Source organism: Macadamia integrifolia, chromosome 10 (assembly GCF_013358625.1).
Source record: "Macadamia integrifolia cultivar HAES 741 chromosome 10, SCU_Mint_v3, whole genome shotgun sequence".
Taxonomy (NCBI): domain Eukaryota; kingdom Viridiplantae; phylum Streptophyta; class Magnoliopsida; order Proteales; family Proteaceae; genus Macadamia; species Macadamia integrifolia.
The window spans coordinates 25098288-25115753 of NC_056566.1; the positions used below are offsets into that span (position 1 = coordinate 25098288).

The 17466-nt window shown below is 37.4% G+C and overlaps 2 protein-coding genes across 6 annotated transcripts; both read left to right on the forward strand.

Annotated features, from left to right (window-relative positions):
* The first annotated feature begins 610 nt into the window (after window positions 1-610).
* LOC122091753 (uncharacterized protein At4g15545-like) lies at window positions 611-10046 on the forward strand. Of its 3 annotated transcripts, XM_042661877.1 has the most exons (9): window positions 611-1141; window positions 1259-1327; window positions 2334-2390; window positions 2562-2634; window positions 3163-3258; window positions 3461-3718; window positions 8899-8941; window positions 9600-9678; window positions 9801-10046. In XM_042661877.1, the coding sequence occupies exons 1-9, from the start codon at window positions 836-838 to the stop codon at window positions 9891-9893; spliced, it is 1074 nt and encodes a 357-aa protein (XP_042517811.1). In that variant the 5' UTR covers window positions 611-835; the 3' UTR covers window positions 9894-10046. The 3 variants fall into 3 exon arrangements, with proteins under 3 accessions (XP_042517811.1, XP_042517812.1, XP_042517810.1); XM_042661878.1 differs by lacking the exon at window positions 3461-3718; XM_042661876.1 differs by lacking the exons at window positions 9600-9678; window positions 9801-10046 and having other exon boundaries at window positions 8899-9166.
* Window positions 10047-11202: 1156 nt separating this feature from the next.
* Window positions 11203-16268, forward strand: LOC122090960 (receptor-like cytosolic serine/threonine-protein kinase RBK2). Of its 3 annotated transcripts, none has more exons than XM_042660737.1 (9): window positions 11203-11344; window positions 12407-12519; window positions 12594-12959; window positions 13052-13303; window positions 13398-13552; window positions 14083-14162; window positions 14251-14386; window positions 14496-14645; window positions 15217-16268. In XM_042660737.1, exons 3-9 carry the CDS (start codon window positions 12611-12613, stop codon window positions 15385-15387), a joined length of 1293 nt encoding a protein of 430 aa, XP_042516671.1. In that variant the 5' UTR covers window positions 11203-11344; window positions 12407-12519; window positions 12594-12610; the 3' UTR covers window positions 15388-16268. The 3 variants fall into 3 exon arrangements, with proteins under 3 accessions (XP_042516671.1, XP_042516669.1, XP_042516670.1); XM_042660735.1 differs by lacking the exon at window positions 11203-11344 and adding an exon at window positions 11466-11901; XM_042660736.1 differs by lacking the exon at window positions 11203-11344 and adding an exon at window positions 11936-12046.
* Window positions 16269-17466: the final 1198 nt, after the last annotated feature.

The following is a 17466-nucleotide window of genomic DNA, read 5'->3' on the forward strand; positions in this document are numbered from 1 at the left end:
TTGCCCATTGGGTGGCCCATCTTCAAGAAGGCCCAAATGAAAGACTCAATCTTACAGTCATATTACATATAGAGAAACAAAAACTTTGAGATAAAGGATGATGAGACCCACAAGACCATGGAATGGGTCCCAGGGGTATCAATTTCAGGCCCGCACTGATAGGTCCAAGTCCAACCGAGATCCATCATCCATCGGTCATACTCAGAAATGATCTAACCGATTAATAAATGTGTCAGGCTCAAGTCTGGCCTATTTATAATCAATTACGCCAATGCAAAGGGTGACCCGACGGTTGCCCAACTAGGACCGACAGGTTTAAAATCCAATTAGAGTCATTTTACTTAGCTCCGACATCTTTGAAGCATAGTTAGAGATAAATGACTAATTAACCTGTTTAAGATTGATTATTTGTACTCGACGAGCTGTTTATAAATAGGACCATCCCTAGCATATAAGGCCCAATTACTTGAATTGATAAAGTGCTTAAGCGCAACTCAGAATGGCCTGGCCCGGCCCGACCGATTGACACCCCTTGGATAATTTGGAAGGTATTTCAGACAAAATCCACCACACACACGCACACAAAAAAAAAAAAGGAAAAAAGAAAAATAAAAAATCCTCCTCCTGGGCTTCTTCGCTGCTCATGTGGTCTTGGTATCTCTAAGACTTGCAAGAATCGTCATTTCGTTCATCACTCGTCACCCCAACTCGCTCTGCAACCTCTGCGAGAGTTGAAGGAAAACCAGAACCATACGAACGGAGGTAGTTGTGTAGAGAGAGAGAGAGAGAGAGAGAGAGAGAGAGAGAGAGTTGTAGAGTATTCGAGTATATAGTAATGCTCCCAAGGGAGACGACCCAAGTATCGGAATCTACGCCAGCACAAACCCATTTCTTTGATATCCCCGAGGAGGTCCTCTGTGTTCTCCCTTCCGATCCCTTCGTCCAGCTCGATGTGGCTCGCAAGATCACCTCCATTGCCCTCTCCACACGTATCTCCAAGCTCGAATTCGACTGCTCCCATCTGCGCTCTAAACTCAATGAGAAGGACCAAATCATCTCCGACTTGCAGGCTCGGGTTCACTCCCTCGATGCTTCTCTCGCTGAAATCGCCGATCGGGTCTCCTTGGCCGACCAAGAAAAGGTAGGTGGTCATAGGTCTTCTTATTTTTGTTGGTAATTGGTGTTGGGGATTGGACGGTCTATTGGTGTTATTAATTATTAATTTTTTTTTTAATTTTTAATTTTTTAATTTTTGCAGGAGAGCCTGTTGAAGGAGAATGCTTCCTTGTCCAAGACCATCAATAAGCTCAACCGAGATGTTTCCAAGGTAACTACTGTTTCATGTTTCCTTAGGTCCCACATTAAGCCCTAAAATCGTCTAACACTGAGAACGATTTAGGGCTCATTACTTATTAGATTCTGTATCTCGCTAAGCATGGTTTTGCTTCAGATTTTATGGGCATGATTCTTCAACAGTGAATGACATTTCAGCTTTGCCATGATTTTTTCGCCTCTCATTTTAGCTGAATCTTTGTTTGAAAATTTTCTTTTCTGTGTAACATGTTTTTGATTAAACCGACATACCGTTTTCCCAAGTTAGAGATAATGACTAATCTCAGTTGAAGTAAGCAAAATATTTATCTTTTTTGGTTCAATAATTATATGTTTTAATACTTCAGTGAGAGTTAAGACATCTTTCCAGCCTTGATACATATATTTATCATTGCACAATGATTTCTCCAAAATAGGAAGAAGGGTGGACTGAGTTTTCCACTGTGATAGCATAGAATGGTATAAAATACAAACCCTGAAAATGTATTGAAAGGTGATCTCTCTCTCCCCCCCCCCCTTCCACAAGAAAAATTATTAAATAAAGTTTTAGTAGCATAGAACTCGATGCTTAGTTTAATGAGAGAGAAATTCAGGAAGACTAAAATTTATTTTTCTCGTAATAGAGTAGTGATTTTAATAGTAATATTAATATCTAATATTATTTGTAGAACCAACCTATAATTTCGTCCTAGACTGTAGAACAGCCCTCTAAGATCTTAAACTATCAGTGTGAAGATCAGTATTGGTAAATGCTCGCATTTTAATGCAAACATGTCATGCTGGTTCTTTTGGCATCACAAACCTGGTAAAATAGGGAGTAGGGAGGTAAAACCTATTTTCCTGACAGCTGATTGGCCACGACAAATTCGTTGGGTTAGCATCCCCCCCCACCCCCCCACCTGCCACCCGGCTGCCAAAGAAAAAAGAATAACATTATCATGCTAGAGATAAGTATCATGTTCTCTTTTGTAGTTTATCTCAATCTTCTGTGATCTATGCAGCTGGAAAGCTTCAGGAAAACTCTTAAGCAGTCGCTTGAAGAAGAAGAAGACAGTTCTGTAAGTTCTCTCTTCTGTAGAATCCTCGTGAGTTTACAAATTACTCCTTTCCCACATTGGTCGTAGTTTCGTTTAAGTGACTGTCAAAGTTGAGATAGGGCTACTTTGTTTCCAGAAAATTGCATGGGTACATTTGACAGGTGCCACTAACTCATTCCTTTTCTTTTGCAGATAGGAAGCTCCCAGGCTTTCACAAAGAAAATACCTCAACAGGAGAGTTTATCTTCTGCATCATTCACTGGAGGTCTTCTAGCTGCTTATGTAGACTTTTGCTGTGTATTGTTTAATAAGAGCAGAAATTATTGTGTCTTTTGATAGTCCTTGAGGAGATCTTTGCACCTCGGCTAACACTTGGGCCAAAACTCAAACGGAATGAATCTCTATGCTGTTGATATAGTTTAGGCTGTTTAAGCATACTTCATTAGCTTCCAAGAGAATGCAATAGATTCCTGTATAGGACCATTCGAGTTGTGAGTTTGGCTCTGGAGAATTTGCCATCAATATCCATTAAATCTTGAATCCCCTCTCCCCTGCATGTGCTCAACATATAAAGCTTTGTGATATGTATTCCAGCCTCAGTTTTTACTCAAACCTTGTTGATTATCTTATGACAATAATACTGTGATGACATCTTGGTAATTCAAAAAATAAAGCTTTAAGCATCCAACTATAGATTGTTGATGACCATAATTTTTTTTCTTCAATCTGGGTGTGATTTGTAGTACATACCACCAGCTTATTCAGGAAGTTTCTCTGATTTTTTTTTTTTCAGGAGAAGAAGCTATATCAGCACCATCAAAATCATCTTCAATGCGGAGTCAGTTCTTGGAAGCAGGAAATTCATTCACAGAGGATAGTGAGACAGATGGTATATAGCCTTTATTTATTTTTATGCTAGATGTTGGAGTAGAAGTTTTATGCTTCAAATATTAGCTTCACATTTTGTGGAGCCATTTGTTTCTTTCAATGATGTAGATTGATCCATGCCTAGCATTAATGGAAGGTATCAATTTCAATTTTGCCACTCTGGTGCATTTTATGTTATCTTTTTACTACAATTACTTTGGCAGCTTCAAGACCGCATATCTCCCAAGGCCTTCCATTAGCATCCCAAACTAGCACGCCGAGGCTTACTCCTTCAGGTTCCCCTCCAAGTCTCTCTGCATCAGTATCTCCAACGAGAATTTCTAAACCAGAGTCACCAAGGCGACATTCAATTTCGTTTTCAACCACGAGAGGCATATTTGATGATAGGTCGTCAATATCTTCTTCTGTGCCACCAGGCCATTATAGTTCAATAACAAGCTCTGCTGGCATATCGCAAACTGGTTAGCTCTGAGAACTCTGTCTGATCGATCACATTGAATGTTATCCATAATCTAACCATTCTAGATGGGAATATGGGAGCCCTCAGTTAAAAGATTAAATAGTCCAGTAGATACTAATGCGTTGAATCTGGCACACATGCTATTTGGGTCTCTCCTGAATGGGTGATGCAGTACCGACAAGGGTTTACACAAGGAGAACCAAGACCAAGGTCGACCCAAGTGGCTGACTGGGTCGACCTAGATCTGGTCCAAGTCAGCCCACGATTTGGGCTGCTGATGGGGTTACTAATTAGTTATTTAGTTTATATTTTGAAGTCCTAAATTAGTTTCTAATTTCAAGTCATTGTTAGTTTCTAATTTCTGTCAAGACTAGTTTCTATTTTCATTAGATTCCAATTTCCAGTTTTTAGTAACTTCTTGTAATCAGTTTTTAGTAACTCAGATTTAGTAACTCTGAGTTACTATTATTTGTAAACCCTCCCCATCATTATAAATAAAGGATATGGCTCTTTTATGAGCCACGTTTTTCTGACTAATAAGAAACAACTCTCTTGTTGCTGCCGCTGGTATCCCTGGTTGTTCTTTGTGTTTGATCAAGGCCTAGGGATTGGTGTTTGATCCAATCGACACTCTACGGCGAGAAGTCCGAGAGGGTTGCTATTATTCTCTGGTTTTCTTTATTGGATTATCTTCTTTAGCAGAACAGGTAAGTAACTAAACCATTCTGCAGAATTTTTCTGGGTTCTGAATCTCTGTTTTTCCCTATTTTGTCGACCTATTCTGTTGGGAGTTCTAGCCACCTGATGGCTTTGTGATTCTGGTCGGTTGTTAGGATCAACCAGAGGAGGACTCGATCCAAGTTTGGTGCTGATCAGACCAGGGGTTTGTCTGGTTTTGAGTTTTCTTCAATTCTGGCCGATAGTGTTCTCCGCCTAGAATTGATTTCTGTTTTTTTTTTTAATCTGTGTTGAAGTTGACTGCTGCTTTTATTCTCCACTGAACTGGACCTTCTAATCAGTAATTAGATTTGTTATTAGTTCCTTAATAATACTCTACTGAAGTTCCAGAAATTACTGCCAGATCTCAGAACCTGCTGTCAGAATAAAGTTCTGATTTGGTTATCTATTCCTGTGATATTTTGATTCTAATTGGACCTTATTCAAATACTCTATTTCTGTTGCTGAAATTCTATTTGTTGGTGCAAACTCTGCTACCTGAAATTCTAGATTCTGGATCTGATAATTCTGGTTTTTCAAGAACTGTTGACTGGTTTAAGTTGGATTGTTGTTGCTGTCTACTATTGGGGGTTATTGGTTGTTCTTTGGTTGAACTTTCCTGCAGTCTTGGGTCTGGTTTGGTTGTCAAATCCATCCCTACATTAATGGGAAATCTAACTTGATATTTACTTGACCAAGATCTAAGCACTATATTGTCTGTAGGAACCTACATAACCTTTTATTGCTAAATTTTTCTAACAATATGTTTGTGCCCTATAATGTGTTTCTTCTAGAGTTGATGATTTTTTGACAACTCAATTTCTCTGTCAGTTATTGGTTTATTGGTAAACCTTGGAATTACTTAGCAGGAATACCATATTCATTCACTGCCAGCAAAGTTATGCTGATAGACCTGACTTACGTGTTAATGGTTTTTACTCCCAATTGACTAATAAACCCACCCAAGAGAATGTTGACTGGCAGATCTGCCCAAAAGGAATGCTCAAACTCATGTTCTTTCATTTTATAACTGGAAAAGGGATGGTGAGTCGTCCTTGGAAAGATGGTTGAATATTTGGTTAAAGTGTCAAACCCTTGGTGTGTGAAATCACCAAAGATGAACTGTCTGAACCATGGGTCTTAGGAACTGCACATTTACTGTGTAGTGTAAAGGTGCTATGTTTTTGGTTTTTTTCACCATATGTCTTTCTAATAAAATCTTCTATCCATAAAAAAAAAATGTTAGCAGGCTGTCTAATGCAGGAGTAGATTACAAGCAACTAACTCCGCAGTTTATAACCCCAAACAATACAAATAGGAGCAAGAAACAAAGAAATAATACCATCAAATAAACCCTCAAAATACAATACCCATATAGGAGCAAAACCAGCTCAAAACTCAACCTGATAGGAGAGAGAAAAACCTTCTATAGAGCTGGAGAGAGATAGGTGCGGCCAGGTTTGTGGGAGTCCAATTGAGCTGCACTTTTGGGTGTAGATAGTCCCTAGGGAGGGTACAAAAACCCCCAAAGTTGAGAGGATTCTGATGGCTAGTTGTGAAGTTCATAGTTTTTAAGGCGGTAAGGCGACGGAGGCGTTTGAGGGTCTTTCGGAGCGCCTTAGCGATAAGGCGGGCATAAAGCGTCGCCTTATTGACTAAAGCGTTCTTGTGTAATTTTTTTATAAAACCAATCTATTTGGCTCAAATCCTAGTTGAATTCTATTACTCATATGTTAAATAAATATTAAAGGTTCATATTCATACCAATGTAAGATATTCATCAAGAAAACAAATCAATAAAGTGAATAAACTAAGTTCATCTTCATCAATCATCAATCATCATAACATATTAACATATAATATAAATACATAATTATGAAGCAAAATTATAAAAATAAAGAAAAAAAGACATAAAAAATACAAGTATTTATTATACTTACCTCTATGATGCCAAAATGAGTGCCTAAGCCCTAAGATATCCACTATATTTCTACTCCTGTCAATGAAGAATGAAGCTCACCGCTGCCGGAGCAAACTCACTGCTGCCGGAGCAAAATGGTCGCCTAGATAAGTGGTTCTTCCTTGTTCCTTGATTCCTTCTCAAAGCCCTTTCTTAAAACCCTTGACAAAATCCAAACCCTGTTTGTGAATCGTGTTTTTGTTTTGTTTGTTTTGGTTATTTTTGGTGGAGTAAAGTTGATCCCATACATCTCAATTGTTAATAAAATCATACACCTACCAATAAAAAATCTATATTTGGAATCTTCATCAAGTAATTTTAAAATGTGTTTAAAAAAAAAACCCATAAGGCGCCACTTCACGTAAGGCGGAGCACTGCTTTACCATCTCTAGACCGCATCAGCGCCAAGGCGCTAGTAAGGCGTCGCCTTAAAAACTATGGTGAAGTTACAAGCTATTTTGATTTTTTGACCTAGGAGAGAAAACTGAGAAGAGCCTTCAAGAACTGCAACTGAATGCTTCCAATAGTGACTAGGTAAGGATCGTGGGACCCGTATGAGGCCTGGAATACCCTGATTGAAGACCTGACTGAACAAAGTACAGAAGAGAGAAAGAGAGGAGATCGATCTCTCTCTATTCCCACTAGGATTGCTGATCGGTTCTAATTTCTGTAGACTTTTATCAGAATCTGAATCATACCTCTTGAATGTTACAACAAATAAAATAAAAAAAGAAGAATAAAACGGATGGGGGGTTGAGAAGGGTGAAGGAGAATAAAAGAAGTGGTTATCTCAGCCTGGGTGAGCTCTAAGCATTTAGTTGCAAACTTTCTTTCATAAATGCAAACTTTCTTTTATTCAAATCTGTCAAATAATGGAACATATGCCTCTCTATTTATAGAGGGGAAGTTTACAATCATACTAATACTAGGAGCTAGTTTCCCAATAGGACTAGACACTCCTACTACAACTTGGAATTCAAAATAGGACTAGGACTTGACTTTATGACTCCAACATGGAGTAGGACTAACTCACTAATAGTCCATATAGGACTTTACAACCAACTAATAGCCTAATGGACCTTTATTGAATTAAATAGCAACTAATTAAACTAATGAATAAAATCCCGTTTTCCTACCTTCTACCCATATTTTAGGCCTATTAAAGTGGCCCATTTCAAAGAAAACCCATGGGATCAAAGGCCCAATACATACATAACACAACCCAAGGCTTATTTGCAATAAAATAAGCCCAAGTGACTTATCTACATCACTGTCAGGCAATCACTAGTGTCTATCCATCAGCCACCTGAAATTTTCCCACATATTGAATGCCATGCCACTAATTTTCTGAGCAATGTGGCTCTGTGAACCCTATCATTTTACTCTAGCTGTTAGGGTTATGGCTTATTTGGACAGTTCATTTCTTCTCAAAACCATGCAAGGTCTAAAAAAAATCATCAGCTTTGAAATGTAGCTGCTACACAGATACCATTTGGACTTTGGCATTGAAGGGTCCAAACTTGCACCTAAAGCTGTGAAAAATAAATCTGGAGAATACTTTTAATACTTTATAGAGGAAACTGAATAAACAAATGTAATATCCTCTTTATCAAAAACTGCTTACATGGGCTTCACCCCTTGTTTTGTTTATTATTTATTTTTACGTGACCTTCACTTTTTCTCAAAATACTGTTTCATTCCTCTCCTTCCAATATGTGGCTGTCATTCTCCACAAGATGCAAAAACCCAGAACCTGAATCGTAATGCTTATACCATTGTAAAATGCCATAGGCCGGGCTACTTGGGCCATGACACCCAAAAACAAAAGGCTGTATAGCCCCAAAAAGATTCATTTGGGACTTGAGTAAATTGATCCATTGACTAAGTGAAACATTTCAACTTTCCAAAGTTCAAGAACCTTGCAATTTTAAGAAGGTATTTGTCTTATTCCTGCTTTTTCTTTCTTTCGTGAATCAACCTTTAAAATGAAAGTGAGTGGCCCATCAGGTTATATAGCTTGGGTAACTGACTAATCAACAGTATGTTCTATCATCATTAGACGTCTCTATGGACCTTAAAGCATAGATGCTCATGGAATGAAGCAATGTCCATGGTCATTGCTTATAACCAGCTGCTTTTGGAGCTAATTTAATCCTTCATAGACTATAATCTAAAACTATCTGGCCTAGTTGTTACTCATTTATACCAGTTTTATTACATATGCATACATAAATTGGTATTCATTTATTATTCATGTGTTAATGGTTCTGTAATTGCCATCCCTAAATTTTTGTTCCAAATGTCATGCGTGTGAAACACATTCAAACAGACATCCCCCCCCCCCAGCCCCTTTTTGAGGTGGTGGGTTGGGTGGGGTGGGGGGGGGGTTAAACAGTTGTGTAAGTTTTTGAGCCAAATTGTGATGGTATATTGAAGCTAAATAGTATTTGGATGTTTTAGTGGCAGGACTATATTTTTACACCAATCTATCTTGTGTATTTCAGGACAAACCCGTGTTGATGGAAAAGAATTCTTCCGCCAAGTCCGGTATATGCAGAGCATGTGTCTTGAAACTAGACTTGTCTATAAAATTTCACTATACCACCTTGCTCCATTAAAGCTAAATATTAAGCACACATATACAGTACTCTTCTTTCTGGCTATATGCATGCTCAAGAGTTGGATAAACCTGAAGCACACAAAGTTGGTTCTTTTTTATGTGAGCTCATGAATAAAGACATGCATAATATGAAAAATGAAAGGATTCTTGCACCTGAGTTTGGTTCTTTATGAATATGCATCAAACTAGCTGATCTCCCAATGGCAGGAAGACAAGAGGCGGGGGCAGACACAGAAATATCCCCTTGGTGGCCCAATTGCTTAACTAATAACATATATATAGACAAATATGAAACACATGTATGAATGAAAGAAGAATAGTGTGTTTTTTTTTTGGGGGGGGGGGGGCAGGTTCTATATATTTTGCTTACATATACACACACACACACACGCGCGAACTTGGTATGTTACAGATGTCTACAAATAAAGTGTGCAAAAATTTTTAGCAGTGAGGATCATGTTCTGACCTTGACAAGAACCACCTCTGTATCCTGTTGGCTCCAAATGACATCCCTTAGCTTTTTTTTTCCTCCTCCAAAATAAATAAATAAAGCTCCCAAATGTAAACTCTTTTTCGTTTGATCAGGACACGTCTCTCTTATGAGCAGTTTAGTGCATTTCTAGCCAATGTCAAGGAATTAAATTCCCACAAGCAAACAAGAGAGGTATATGGTTTGAACTGTTGTTTTTCAAATTTTTTTTTTTTTTTTTTTTTTTTTTTTGGTATAACTTCTGTTATTTCTCAATTGAATCCATCTTATTCCAACTGTTTGTGATTTTTTTCCAGGAAACTCTACGAAAGGCAGACGAGATATTTGGTCCAGATAACAAGGACCTTTACAATATATTTGAGGGATTGATCACCCGCAATATTCATTGAAGTTACTACATTTGTAATCAATCCACATTTCAATGATTGATGTGCCATCCTCTATTTATTCACTTTTCTCTGTAAATAAGGTAATGATTTTGGTTTCACCATACAATTCTATGTATAATCCTCCTCCAATAAGTATCTCATGTTATTAATTCATTTGTTAATGTTCATAAAATGTCAGAATTATCATACTCCAAGCAAGTAGTGGTTTTGATATGTTGCTACACTCTTGCTTCCGTTAAAAAACTATAGCATAGACTAACCAAATATTCCTATAAGTTAAACAGTATTATGAAGATATAAGATAGCAGTTACATCTAAGTGGTCTCCTCTAAGTTTCTTCATACAGATTTTGGACGGGTAAAACTTTTGGCATTTTTGTAAGTCTCCAATACAAGATTGGCTATATGGTTGAGTTGGACATCTTACAATCAGTTCAGATTGGGCACATAACTCAGACATGGGCACCTAACATAAAGCATGTTCTTGCATGTGACTTTGAGACTTTGAAGCCTTTTTGGATATTTGGTTTTGGTTGATGTGAATGTGGTCAACCCTCTTGTTATATTTTTTTTGTCATTGATTAACCATCTGTAATGCTACCTGTCTAATTTTATTTATTTTTTTGGCTCAACCCAACGAGGGCCCATGGGCCACTAGGTGGTCACCAAAGGTATTATTTATATGATATAAAGGCAATTTTGTCTGTATGGACATATCCATGGTGCACATGAGACCATAAAATTCGGTCTGGAGAGAAAAAAAAAAACACTACCTGATTGCATATACTATATTAAGATAGTGAAGATACACCATGTGCGAAAAGATCACATTACTCCATGCTGAAGACACTTAATGCGCACCCTCTCATTTGCGGTGGGAGCTGGTGTGCACGTGCGCTAAACTCAAGACTTTCCTGTAGAAGGTAAAGGAAGCTTCTACCATGTTTAAGAGATTATTTAAGTTTGAATTGACAAGGCCAGAATCAATACCAAACTAACTCATTATCTTTATGAGGTAAACTACCGTAACTAAAATCCCACTCACACCAGCATTTAGTACTACTAGCAGAGAGAAAAGAACAGAGAAGAACTCAACTGGGTTTGCTCAGCCACAGTGAGTGAAACTTTGGTACTGATTCCCGAAATCAGTGGCAAGATTTGCTCTGGTCGAATCTGATGAATAGAGGATCGCCCACTTAAGAATCATCATTTGTAGTAACAAAAAAGCATGGATCATTAAAAAGTAAGTGTGAACAGCAGACAATAGTGGTTTGGAGAACCAGAAAAGACTAACTATGATATCTTCACAGTGAGGTACCGACATCATTAATGGCCAACAGAATTCATTAACTTTAAGATGGTCCACCTCCAACTTCTAAGATGGTCCAGGACTCCATTTTAATGATCTGAGCACGAGATTGAATTATCTGGTCTGATGGTCCTTTGAAACAGGTTTGAAGCATTGATCCCTAAGAAGAGTTAATTAGCTGATATGATTTAGATGCATTAACTTCCCGAATGGAGTTGATTTGATGAGATTAATTTGGGTTTTTAAGCATTTCTGCACTCCTGGGTGCATTCAATTTGATGTGTCACTTTTTGTTTTTTTTGGAGTCCCAACTATAAATAAGGTCTCTGAAATTGGTTTCTGTGTGTGCTTCTTCTGTCTTCTTCACTACCACGTGTTTGTGTTACTGAATCCATGGCGGCAATACCGACGGAATTTTTGTACGGATGAAAATAAATATCCTTCAGCATGCTCTTCTCTCTCTCTCTCTCTCTCTCTCTCGAATAGAAAAGAACGCTTTTGGGGCAGAGAAATCCGGATAAACGTAGAAACAAAAGGGATTCCTGAGCACCCACTTCCCCTCCAAAACAAAGAATCTCAAACCAATTGCTCGTTTTGATTCTGTATCTGCATTGTCTCTGTTTTGGTCTCATTGGTCTTCTGGTTCGTCTTTTCACATCATGGAAGATGTCCCTCAAGAACCTTTTGCTTCTCCTCCATGGTAACTTTCTTCTTCTTCTCCTTCTCCTTCTGAGTTTCAGGTTCTGAGTTAGGCGGGATTTTGTGTTCTTAAGGAACAACAGAGTGGGTTCTTGATAACATTGTTTTGTTACCCATAAGGCTATTATGATTTTCTTTCTCCTGTGGTGAGTTTCTCTGTAATGGGTTTTCTGTGTCTTGTGGTTTGGGATGATTTTGTGTTTCATAGTCAAAAATGGATTTTATGATGTCCTTTCTCTGCTGTTCAGATTTTCTGATGATGCTGTTCTAGTTCTTCTCTAAAACAAATAACACAAAACAAATCTCTTCTTCCTGTTCTCTCTCTCTCTCTCTCTCTCTCTCTCTCTCTCTCTCTCTCTCTCTCTCCGTGTGTTTCCATTTTCTTTTCAGAAATTTCTCTGTAGTTGGCATTTTCTTCTCAGGTCCCCCATTTCTATTTAAAGCATGTAATCTGATTTTCTTTTCTTCCTTTTTTGTTTTCTATTTATATTAAATTGTTTTGGCAGTGGACATGGTAGCTGTTTCAGTGCCGTCGCCGGAGAAAACCCAGAAAGCAAGGTCTTTCCGGCTGCAGATAATAAGCCACTTCCTCTGCTTCCTGTTTCTATATCTGTTCAAGGTAAAACCTCAAAATTTTTCATTTCTTAAACTTTGAAGGTCACATTTCTTAACCTTAGAATGCTATTTTGTTAGATTTAGCATCTATAGATATGGAGGAGGAGAAAGAAGTCTGGTGCTCTCCTAGAGGAGTCCTGGAAGACTGCATAAGGAGCATAGAATCAGAGACTGGTTCTTCCAAGACCAGCACCTCTGGCTCTGAAGCTCAACCTAGGGCCAACTCTCATTGGCAGGGATTATTACGTTTATTGAAAGCTAGGACCTTGAGACGCTTTTACACCTTTCCTTCAGTTAGTGTTCTTTCTAGAATGAAAAGCAGAAGTGTTGGAGAAAGGGCAACATTCAATCCACCTGAAGAATTAGATTTCTGCTATCTAAAACCATCATGGAGGAACTTTACACATTCAGAACTCCAAAATGCAACTAACAATTTCTGCTCCGGTTTGTAATGTTGCCTAGAATTTGAATTCATAATTTAGAAGTTTTAGTCTTTTGTTTCTAGATTTGATCTTTTGCTTATCTTTGTTAAGCAGAAAATTTGATTGGTAAAGGTGGTTATGCTGAAGTTTATAAGGGGTGTTTGCAAGATGGGAAGCTTATAGCAGTTAAGCGATTGACTCGAGGAACTTCAGAAGAGAGAACAGCAGCTTTCTTATCCGAGCTTGGAATCATAGTTCATGTAAACCATCCTAATACTGCTAAATTGATAGGATTTGGAGTTGAAGGAGGAATGCACATTGTGTTACAATTGTCTCATCATGGGAGCTTAGCATCTCGACTTCATGGTTTGTTCATCATTGCTTGTGTTCCTGTTTTATGATTTCTTATGAATTAGTGGAACTAGGGGTTCCCTTGTATTAATTTGTTTTTCTTTTGCAGGCTCAGAGGAGAAATTAGAATGGGGTATCAGGTATAAGATTGCTTTAGGAACTGCTGAGGGTCTCCTGTATCTTCATGAGAGTTGTCAAAAGCGAATCATCCACAGGGATATCAAGGCTGCTAATATTTTGCTTACAGAAGATTTTGAGCCTCAGGTATGATTGAAACTTGAATGTTCATTGCACTGTGAAAACTCAATTTTGAGGAAATCTATGGTTTTTATTTGTAATTCATTGAGAGTTTAGTATTGAGAGAAAGTTTCGGAAGGGAATCGTTTTTGTGCTAGTCTACAAAAACTTTTGGTTCATATAATTTCACTGTGATATCCTTACCCGGAAGTTGTCTCATTGCTTCTCTGTTATCTTTTATATCAAATTTTTCCTTTCAATGTAACATTATGTTTTCAACCGCCAAAATTGACTGGTTCTTTGTTGCTTCTTGCATTGTTTTATAAGACATATAGAAACATTAGGTTGATACGGATGTCGCTTTTCTACCTGAACAAATATTGTTTCTTTTCTTTTCTTCTTGAATTGTTGGTCTCATCTGGGTCTATCATTGATCTCCAATTATAATAGCTGAAGGGAGAACATCCAAGTGGATTTATTTTTGGTGTTGTACGTTCCGCTGGGGGGTGAGGGGATATTTTGTTTTGAACTCTCAGCTAACTTGTCATCTTCGTCAGATTTGTGATTTTGGGCTCTCAAAATGGTTACCTGGACAATGGACTCACCATACTGTATCAAAATTTGAAGGCACGTTTGGGTGAGTTAATCTTGGACTTTACCCATCTTTCCTGAGCTCTGAAAAGGATTTTCTTTCTTACCTTTTCTTTGATCTATTACCATGGCAGATATCTTGCTCCTGAGTACTTTCTGCATGGCATAGTAGATGAAAAGACTGATATCTTTGCTTTTGGGGTGCTACTGTTAGAGCTCATCACTGGGCGCCGAGCTTTGGATAAATCACAGCAAAGTCTAGTCATGTGGGTATGTTATCTTCTTCACCCCTTGATTATATTGTATCCTATGTTGTCAGTATCAATTGTCTCTTTTAGGACTAAAGTTTCAAACTGCTTCAACTTAATTTTTGTTGTAGGCAAAGCCTTTGCTTGATAATAATGATATGATGGAGCTTGCTGATCCTTCTCTTGCTAATGACTACGACCCACAGCTGATGAGTCGTGCAATTTCGACAGCTTCTTTGTGCACCCAACAATCTTCAGTTCTACGGCCTACAATGAGTCAGGCATGTTTTTTTTTCCCCCACAAATTCTTTCTATAATGGAAGAAATAAATGACCAAAATTCATTTATTGATTCAAATTTGTTAGTCCTAGGGTGTGCTGGGCTCAATACGCAAACATTTTCCCATGGTCAGACCAACAACCACACTGATTACATTGGTGCAGTATTTTCAGTATTGATATTATTAATAATATTGTCATCATCATCATTATTATTGTTTAGTATCAGAAGATATGATTTATAGACAATGTTATTCATCTTTTACTGTCCTAGGGTTAATAATAGTATGTAAACATGGGTTTGATTGTCATGTTTAGACATGGAATTGTTGATTAGCAATCTCCTTGCAGTATCGGGAGCGGTTGCTCTTTTTTTTATAACATCCCAAAGTCATGCTTGAAAGTGAAAGAACCCCAACATTGGGACTGTTTGAGTCTTTGATTACTAAAGAATACAGTTTGATAAAATTGTTCAAGCCAGTTTTTACCTCTTAGGCTTTTCAGTAACTTGACTACAATGAGTCGAAGTTCGAACCAAAACCGCTGGTTGATTTGTGTTTTCTTTTGGCTTCAGGTTGTACAACTTCTGAGAGGTGATGAAGTTATTTTGGAAAGCCCAAAACAATGTCAGAAACCATCCCTTCAAAGGACCTTTTCAGAGGAGCTGCACGATGCAGGCGAATACAACAAAACAAGGTATCTGAATGACCTTAATCGGCATAAGGAGATTGCTATGGAGTTCTGAAAGCATTAGTAATCCAGTTAACTTCTTGAAATTTTCTGGAGGTTGATATATGAAGTTCTCCTGTGGCCCTGGAAATAGTACTTCCCGAATCTATGATGGATTTTTGGTTCGAGTCTAAAAGTGGTACGTATGTCCATTGAAGAATTTGAGGCTCAAATGTTTGTTTGGATCAAGGAATTAGAAGCCAAGAAATTCCCAATCCTGTTCTTAAAATCCCAAGTTCAGGGATGATGTCCCTATTCCAATTCTTATGCTTCTGAGGACTGAACAGTTTTAAGTAGAATCATTACTCACTCAAATTCCTTGAGCCAAATTCAGCTTAAAGAGTATTTAGAAGCAAAGGTAACCCATAAACTCAAAATCTCAGAATCTTTCCAGCAAAACTAGTGGTGGAAGAGACTTGGTAGCTGATCTTCCCATGTTTCTAAGAAAGCTCTAAATACATTGAACACGAAAGTTTTATCCAGTTTCGATCTACCAATGTATATTCATCAAAAAGATGGCTAGTGTAGAAATGATGCAAATCAACAAGATTTTAGTTGTAAATGTTCATAGTTTGGGGGTTTTTTTTTGGCCTTTTTTTTGCCTTTTTGTTATATATAAATATATATATATATTTGTGTTATTGTTTTACCCCTAAAACGGTATGGGTAACCGATCTAGATTGGTCAAGGATCAGGGATTGGTCTCAGTCGATATTGATATGATATGGCCGATATGATTGATACGATACCGATACTTTAAACCATGCCTTATGGTGCAATCTAGTTATTATGTGAATCAACCTCCAAGATGAAACAGCTTGGAGGCAAGAGAGAGAGTATGGTGAGTATTTCTTTCATGAGACGTTACTTTTATAAGTAATCTGTGTGATTTGTAATTATTTTTTCTATATTGTTTATAAGTTCTCTCTCTACACCTAGATTCATTGTCGAAGGAATCGTGGATGAAGGTAAACTACCCAAAATACCTCTTATTGTACAAAAATCCAAACAAAATAACAATGACATTACAATACCAGACTTGGATGTAATCAACCATGATTATACTATGTTAAAAATTAAAAAAAGAAAATAATTATATTTTCTTAGGAAAGGGATATTAATGAATTGGAGTCGCATATCTTGAGATATACCCATAAAAGCTATGCAAATTAAGCTCTACCTTTAGGATCCAGCTCTTTTTTTGAGCAGTGATCACCTAGGTTAGTTCATAGATATCTAGATAATCGACACGTGTTTAAGTGGTGAACTAATGTTTGTGTTTCTACCTACCAAAATAGAGACATTGTGTTGAGAGCTGTTGGAACACTGCTTGGATTTGTGTTGATTCCCCAAGTAACTATGGGAAAGACCTGGGTGATCACCGCTCAGGAGAGGATCCCAAAGAGTGGGACGAGGTGGGCAGAGGAGCCCCATCTTTGTTTCCATGTTTCAATGTAGTTTGATTTAATTATTATTGTTTAAATATTAATTGAAATTTGCAATTTATTATCAAAGTAGGGCGCTAAAAAGTTGTAACTAAAATTTAATTGCTCTGTCTTATTTTCAAAAGTTTTTTAGCTAAGAGATTAGATAAAACAAGATTTTCCCTTCGTTAAAAATAACCCTAGATATGCATTTTTATAACATGTATTCGGAGTTAGCAAGTGGCAATCATGGTTTAAGGTATCGGTAATACATTGGCCGATATTATCTAACTCGTTCGATCTTTATTGATTGTATTGACCATTTCAACCAAATACGAGGCATAAACTTGCAATTCATGGTTTAAAATATCGGTATCATATCCATGCATATCAATCTTTTTTATATAAATTATGATTTTCAATTTTTTTTTTTCAGTAGAAACAATGGTTGATCCCAAAAAGAGATAGGCAATATCAGATCGATTCAACCGATATGTATTTATAATGGTATCAATATCAATTGAAAATTTGAAACTGACATGAATATCAATGCCGATATCTTAAATCATGGTGGTAATGTAAGGGGATGTACCATATCGTACACTAAAACCTTGATTAGGTTTCCTTCCATTACCCATTAAATCTTTTTTTTTTTTTCCTTAAACCTAAAC

Coding starts and splice junctions, on each gene's coding strand:
- LOC122090960 (XM_042660735.1), top strand. CDS start 11,861: ATGGAAGATGTCCCTCAAGAACCTTTTGCTTCTCCTCCATG. Junction 11,902..12,406: donor CCTTTTGCTTCTCCTCCATG/GTAACTTTCTTC, acceptor TTGTTTTGGCAG/TGGACATGGTAGCTGTTTCA. Junction 14,163..14,250: donor AAATTTGAAGGCACGTTTGG/GTGAGTTAATCT, acceptor TTACCATGGCAG/ATATCTTGCTCCTGAGTACT.
- LOC122091753 (XM_042661876.1), top strand. CDS start 836: ATGCTCCCAAGGGAGACGACCCAAGTATCGGAATCTACGCCAGCACAA. Junction 1,142..1,258: donor CCTTGGCCGACCAAGAAAAG/GTAGGTGGTCAT, acceptor TAATTTTTGCAG/GAGAGCCTGTTGAAGGAGAA. Junction 3,259..3,460: donor AGAGGATAGTGAGACAGATG/GTATATAGCCTT, acceptor TTACTTTGGCAG/CTTCAAGACCGCATATCTCC.